At 41.6% G+C, this 6,882-nt stretch overlaps 1 protein-coding gene across 5 annotated transcripts; it reads left to right on the top strand.

The window, feature by feature from the left end:
* The first annotated feature begins 450 nt into the window (after positions 1–450).
* LOC105553682 (pyruvate kinase PKM-like) lies at positions 451–2,780 on the top strand. 5 transcript variants are annotated; one of them, XM_011999818.1, is made up of 2 exons: positions 451–1,861; positions 2,406–2,780. In XM_011999818.1, exons 1-2 carry the CDS (start codon positions 542–544, stop codon positions 2,418–2,420), a joined length of 1,335 nt encoding a protein of 444 aa, XP_011855208.1. In that variant the 5' UTR covers positions 451–541; the 3' UTR covers positions 2,421–2,780. The 5 variants fall into 5 exon arrangements, with proteins under 5 accessions (XP_011855208.1, XP_011855207.1, XP_011855204.1 ...); XM_011999817.1 differs by having other exon boundaries at positions 451–1,850; positions 2,251–2,763; XM_011999816.1 differs by having other exon boundaries at positions 452–712; positions 935–2,766.
* Positions 2,781–6,882: the final 4,102 nt, after the last annotated feature.

Here is a 6,882-nt window from a genome sequence, read left to right on the forward strand (position 1 = left end):
ATTTTGGCCTCTATTCATAACGTCAAATTTTTTTCATCTGATTTACTGATATGATGAAAAATATAGTGACTTAATATTGAATTATTCTTTAAGTTCTCGAGTAACCTCTGCCTGACCCTACTTTATACTCTTTTTTAAATTTACTAAATTGAATTTTTAATAGTTACAGTTTTTCATTTTGTTTTTCAATCATAATTTATTTTTAATGTTTCTTTTTGTTAATATGAACTTCTCAAATAGAATTTTAAGCTGTTTTTAATATTTTTATTTATTTACTTGTTTTTATATCCTGGAAGAGTTTAAATAGCCTAGAATCTGTTGCTTCAATATTTAAATGTACTCTTGGTTAGAGCATTCTGGGTCTTGTGCAGCTCAGAGAAATAAATTTTTATGTCTTTCATCAAATAATAGAGACATTTAAAGTTATATTGTTCTGAATAAAATTTGGCTATGGCACAGCAGCTGCACGTCCCTGGGATCCACATCTCTTCCAGTTTGCAGCGTAGCCCGAGTCGGTCAGCGCCGGAGGACCTCAGCAGCCATGTCGAAGCCCCATAGTGAAGCCGGGACTGCCTTCATTCAGACCCAGCAGCTGCATGCAGCCATGGCTGACACATTCCTGGAGCACATGTGCCGCCTGGACATTGACTCACCACCCACCACAGCCCGGAACACTGGCATCATCTGTACCATTGGCCCAGCTTCCCGATCAGTGGAGACGTTGAAGGAGATGATTAAGTCTGGAATGAATGTGGCTCGTCTGAACTTCTCTCATGGAACTCATGAGTACCACGCGGAGACCATCAAGAATGTGCGCACAGCCACGGAAGGCTTTGCTTCTGACCCCATCCTCTACCAGCCCGTTGCTGTGGCTCTGGACACTAAAGGACCTGAGATCCGAACTGGGCTCATCAAGGGCAGCGGCACTGCAGAGGTGGAGCTGAAGAAGGGAGCCACTCTCAAAATCACGCTGGATAACGCCTACATGGAAAAGTGTGACGAGAACATCCTGTGGCTGGACTACAAGAACATCTGCCAAGTGGTGGAAGTGGGCAGCAAGATCTACGTGGATGATGGACTTATTTCTCTTCAGGTGAAGCAGAAAGGTGCTGACTTCCTGGTGACGGAGGTGGAAAATGGTGGCTCCTTGGGCAGCAAGAAGGCTGTGAACCTTCCTGGGGCTGCTGTGGACTTGCCTGCTGTGTCGGAAAAGGACATCCAGGATCTGAAGTTTGGGGTCGAGCAGGATGTCGATATGGTGTTTGCGTCGTTCATCCTCAAGGCAGCTGATGTCCATGAAATTAGGAAGGTCCTGGGAGAGAAGGGAAAGAACATCAAGATAATCAGCAAAATCGAGAATCATGAGGGGGTTCGGAGGTTTGATGAAATCCTGGAGGCCAGTGATGGGATCATGGTGGCTCGTGGTGATCTAGGCATTGAGATTCCTGCGGAGAAGGTCTTCCTTGCTCAGAAGATGATGATTGGGCGGTGCAACCGAGCCGGGAAGCCTGTCATCTGTGCTACTCAGATGCTGGAGAGCGTGATCAAGAAGCCCCGCCCCACCCGGGCTGAAGGCAGTGATGTGGCCAATGCAATTCTGGATGGAGCCGACTGCATCATGCTGTCTGGAGAAACAGCCAAAGGGGACTATCCTCTGGAGGCTGTGCGCATGCAGCACCTGATTGCCATTGAAGCAGAGGCCGCCATCTACCACTTGCAATTATTTGAGGAACTCCGCCGCCTGGCGCCCATTACCAGCGACCCCACAGAAGCCACCGCCGTGGGTGCCGTGGAGGCCTCCTTCAAGTGCTGCAGTGGGGCCATAATCGTCCCCACCAAGTCTGGCAGGTCTGCTCATCAGGTGGCCAGATACCGCCCACATGCCCCCATCATTGCTGTGACCCGGAATCCCCAGACAGTTCGTCAGGCCCACCTGTACTGTGGCATCTTCCCTGTGCTGTGCAAGGACCCAGTCCAGGAGGCCTGGGCTGAGGACGTGGACCTCCAGGTGAACTTTGCCATGAATGTTGGCAAGGCCCGAGGCTTCTTCAAGAAGGGAGATGGGGTCATTGTGCTGACCGGATGGGGCCCTGGCTCCGGCTCCACCAACACCATGTGTGTTGTTCCTGTGCCTTGATGAACCTGAGAGCCCTTCCTCCAGCCCCTGTCCCACTCCCTTCCCCCAACCCATCCATTAGGCCAGCAACGCTTGCAGAACTCACTCTGGGCTGTAATGTGGCACTGGTGGGCTGGGACACCAGGGAAGAAGATTCGTGCCTCGCTGAAACATGGCTGTGTTTGCAGCCTGCTCTAGTGGGACAACCCAGAGCCTGGCTGCCCATCATGTGGCCCCACCCAATCAAGGGAAGAAGGAGGAATGCTGGACTGGAGGCCCCTGGAGCCAGATGGCAAGAGGGTGACAGCTTCCTTTCCTGTGTATACTCCGTCCAGTTCCTTGAGAAAAAATGGATGCCCGGAGGACTCCCAACCCTGGCCTGGGGTCAGGAAACAGCTAGAGAGTTAGGGGCCTTAGGGCACAGGGCTGTTGTTCCCTTGAAGCTGACTCTGGCCCTGGCCCTTACTTGCTTCCCCAGCCCCCTGGGCCTCCCTAGTTCGCACCTGTCCAGCCCTCCACTCAGCTGTCCTGCAGCAAACACTCCACCCTCCAACTTCCATTTTCCCCTACTACTGCAGACTACTGCAGCGCCTCCAGGCCTGTTGCTATAGAGCCTACCTGTATGTCAATAAACAACAGCTGAAGCAAAAAAAAAAAAAAAAAAAAAAAAAAAAAAAAGGCTATTTACAAGTTTTGGAAAAAATAATTCTTTGACTGTTTCATTTTTAGAGTAATATGCCATTGCAGGTCTTATTTCTTACTTGATGTGTTGAAATTTTTAAAAATATTTTACTCAAATATTTTGGAGCTAAAATGTTTTTGATTTTTTTTTTTCTATTTTTGTTATCTCTCAATTTATTCCAATGTGGCCTGGGAACATTGGCACTAAAATTTCATGACCGATTTTTCTGTATGGTTTAGTATGTCAATTTGTATAAAAGCTCCATTAGAAAAGAATATTTGTACAACTTTTATAAGATTTCACATAAGATGTATGTTACTGATTATTTTATTTAAATATGCTATATCCATGTTTTCCTTTGGTTTAAATTGTTTACAAATGACTTAAGAATGTGTGTTAAAATAATTTCCTAAAAATTTCATTTTATTTTACGTATTGCAATGTCATGTTATTATATGGTTAAGGGTTTACAAACAATACAATTATCCATGGAAAACTTCATATCAACTTTATTGTTTGGCCTTAAGTTCTCTTCATCATACATTAATATCATTGTTCCTTTGCTCTATTAATGCGTGTAGGTGTCCATGCCTCCTCCTCCACACCAGCCCATAAAATCAGAGGATCGATTAATTGCTTTAAATAATATGTAAAATGAAACACTTGCATGGATGTCCGTAGGATATTTTCCTCACTACAGGCAGAGCTTTACTATAATAATGAGATGTTTGATTGTGAATAAAGAATCAGATAAAAGGAGGTAATTGGATGAGAAGACACTTAACAGTATTTTGTTAAGTGAGACAACATAAGTTTTATATCGAATGAGTAAAAAAGAAAGAATATTTAATGTTCTAGGCTTTATAGTCTGAAGTTCTCTTTTTTAATACTTTGCATTTAATTTTCTCTTTTGTGTTGAAGATTTGAGTCATATCAATAACATGCTATAAGTTTCTGATCCCAAAACAAAATAGACACTTGAGATGGGCTGCAAACCTTATTCTTTATGAAAACTGATGGCCTGAACTGCAAATCTTCTATTTCCATTAGCCATGGCTGCTTTAACACTTGCTCCAACCTGTGTAATTTATGTTCTTTTTCTTGGAATACAGACTTTTCTTTAGATTTATTTTATTAGGTTTGTGCGAAAGTAATTGTGGTTTTGCCACTGACAGTAATGGCAAAACTACAATTACTTTTTCACCAACCTAATAATTATTATTATTTTATAATTATTCTAAAACAGATTATAGCTACACATAATACAAGTTTCTTATTTTGAAAGACACAAATTTCTTATGTTTATGGCTATAACATGGTTTCCATCAGATTGGTCTGAGTCTTTATTCAAATACTTGCATCCCAGAAAATAATGAATTGAAATCAATTAGATTTAGATTTAGATCAATTACATTGCTACGATGCCAGATGACAAGTCCATTTGTTTTGCCATCCGTAAAAGATAAGACTTGGTTAGGGGAAGTGTTTGCACTGTGCTGAAGTTATATTATTCATGTTGGTTGTTACAAACCAGGTTAGCTGGAGTGCTGCTTTATTTCTGTAAGACTTCGGATGGCAGTGGCTGACCCTCTGCCACCCACCAAATATACACACATAGAATCCTTTATTCCACAGTAAGTGCAAGCTAGAAATGAGTACCCTGGATGACATTATGTGTACTAGCACATAAATACTACTCTAAGAAGAACTGAAAAGACTAGTGTTTACTTCTCATCTACTGCCCTTGTGCCCAACACCTTCCTTCTGAACTTGACATTGGTGCTAGATTCTGCCAGATATTTATCAGACTTTGACTTTGCCCTTGATGTCCTAGCCTACCTCTCATTCTGATCTCACTTATCCTATATCTTGCAAAGATTCCATAAAATTTCTGGCATGTAACCAGCACTCCTCCTCAATTTCCAATGTGGTATAAATATTTTGCTATGGATTTCAGGGAGTTGGAAAGGTGGTGAGGAAAGAGGTTAAATGTGCAAGTTCAACTCAACCTGTAATATTGACATATGTCATTTAGTTAATTTAGACTATTTAATTAACCATATTAATCTTTCAATGAATTGGCAATGTAATCATTAAGTGTATGGGTCTAAGACAAAGGCAAACAGACTTACTAATAACTTTCTACATCATCTTGTACAAGACAATCAATCTGCGCTTCAGGTTTCTCACATGAAATATGAGATAAAAAGGGTTGATTTCTGAAGTTCTTATCACTTTTCTAATTTCATGACTGTGGTTTTTAACAGTGCATTTAACTGAAGCAGTTCACTAAGACTACGTTGCACTGCTGTTGAGGAGTTAAGCTTCATATATAAAACTGTTCCTAAGTAAAAAGGGAGTATCATTCTCTCTGGATTCTGAGAGAACTGTAGTGATAACAAACAACCTATGCGTACCCACTTTACTTAACTATCGCATGGTAATTGTCCATGTACAGTACTTGATGCTGTAGATATTTTAAGGACCATTTCTCTTTGATGTTCTTGATGAAAAATGTCATGCTCCATTACTCAGCATTTAGAACTAATGACTGTTACTCTGTGCTTGGTGCCAGCCAGTTCCCACTTTTACTTCCAGAACACTGACAATGGCAAGGGGCATCTTTTGAGAGCTTTTGAAAGACATTAAAGATCAAGACAGGTCACATTCATAAAGTCCTTTGTCCCTGTTAATTCTTTAAAAAAATTTAGTCAAATTCCACCTGATAAGAAGGCAAATGTTTTTTGAGAAGCTCTATTTGCACTAAGGAAATAGCAAACAACACTACTGCCTATAAAAGGGAGGTAGTTGTATTAGTCTGTTCTCACACTGCTTACAAAGACATACCTGAGACTGGGTAGTTTATAAAGGAAAGAGGTTGAATTTACTCACAGTTCCACATGGTTAGGGAAGCCTCACAATCATGGCAGAAGGTGAATGAGGAGCAAAGTCACCTCTTACGTGGTGACAGGCAAGAGAGCTTGTGTGGGGGAACTCCCCTTTATAAAACTATCAGATCTTGTGAGACTTGTTCATTATCACAAGAACAGCATGAGAAAACGTGCCCCCATGATTCAATTACCTCGTACCAGGTCCCTCCCACGACACGTGGGGATTATTATAATTCAAGGTGAGATTTGGGTGGTGACAGAGTCAAACCATACTAGTAGTACTAACACTTTCCCAACACTTACTAGTTCATTCATTGCCTCATGCCATTATAAGTCATGCAAAATTGTCAGATACAGAAAACAATCTTTGGATTTGTTTCCAAGATAATGGGATCAATTATATTAATTAAATTGACCAGCTAATTTATTCAAATGTCTTAGTAATTTGGTATCCAAGAAGTTTGTTGTTTTTATTTTGGTTTGAAATACATTTGACTACTAAAAGAGATCTGAGGTGTTACCTTGATCATCCAGTCGGCCAGTGCAGTGAATTCTAGAATATCCAGTATAGGGGGTCACCTTGTGGCAGGCCAGGTCTCACGAATACAGGCTTCCATAACAACTGTTTCAGCACTGACTGAGTGGTTAAGTTAAATATTAAAAGCTGATAGAGCCAGTGCCCTCATACAAAGGCTGGAATATAGCAAAAGCCCACCAAGAGTTTTGCCTGGGCCTTTCCTGGGCCTCGAACTATGACAAGGTATTGAAGGAATTCTTAACAGGACCAGTTTAGGATTAAACAAGTTTTCCTGTGGGTCTGAGGAAACTCCCCAGAACTTCACAGAGAAGTTTATTGTGGGTCTGAAGGATTTCCCCAAACCTCTAGGATTTAGCAGGAGACAAGATAAGGTAGTCACTCCAGCACCTGGACCCATTTAGATTAAGTAAATTTACTATGGCTAAAGCTCCAGAGGAAGGTGTTCAAAACTGAGACTTTCATTATAGTTAGAAGAAGTTAATCACTTATGTCTTTAGATGAATGCACACTTATACATAGAAAGATAGCTTAGAAGGTATATAAGCTTTGGAAAACTTTGCAATTTTCAGTTGGTCTGGTGATAATTTCCAGGCTTTATCCCTGCGCCCAGTTATTGAAGTAAACTCTCTTCTCTCCCAGTTCATCTGCATCTCGT

This window comes from Mandrillus leucophaeus, unplaced genomic scaffold, assembly GCF_000951045.1.
Source record: "Mandrillus leucophaeus isolate KB7577 unplaced genomic scaffold, Mleu.le_1.0 Scaffold601, whole genome shotgun sequence".
NCBI classification, from domain to species: Eukaryota; Metazoa; Chordata; class Mammalia; order Primates; family Cercopithecidae; genus Mandrillus; species Mandrillus leucophaeus.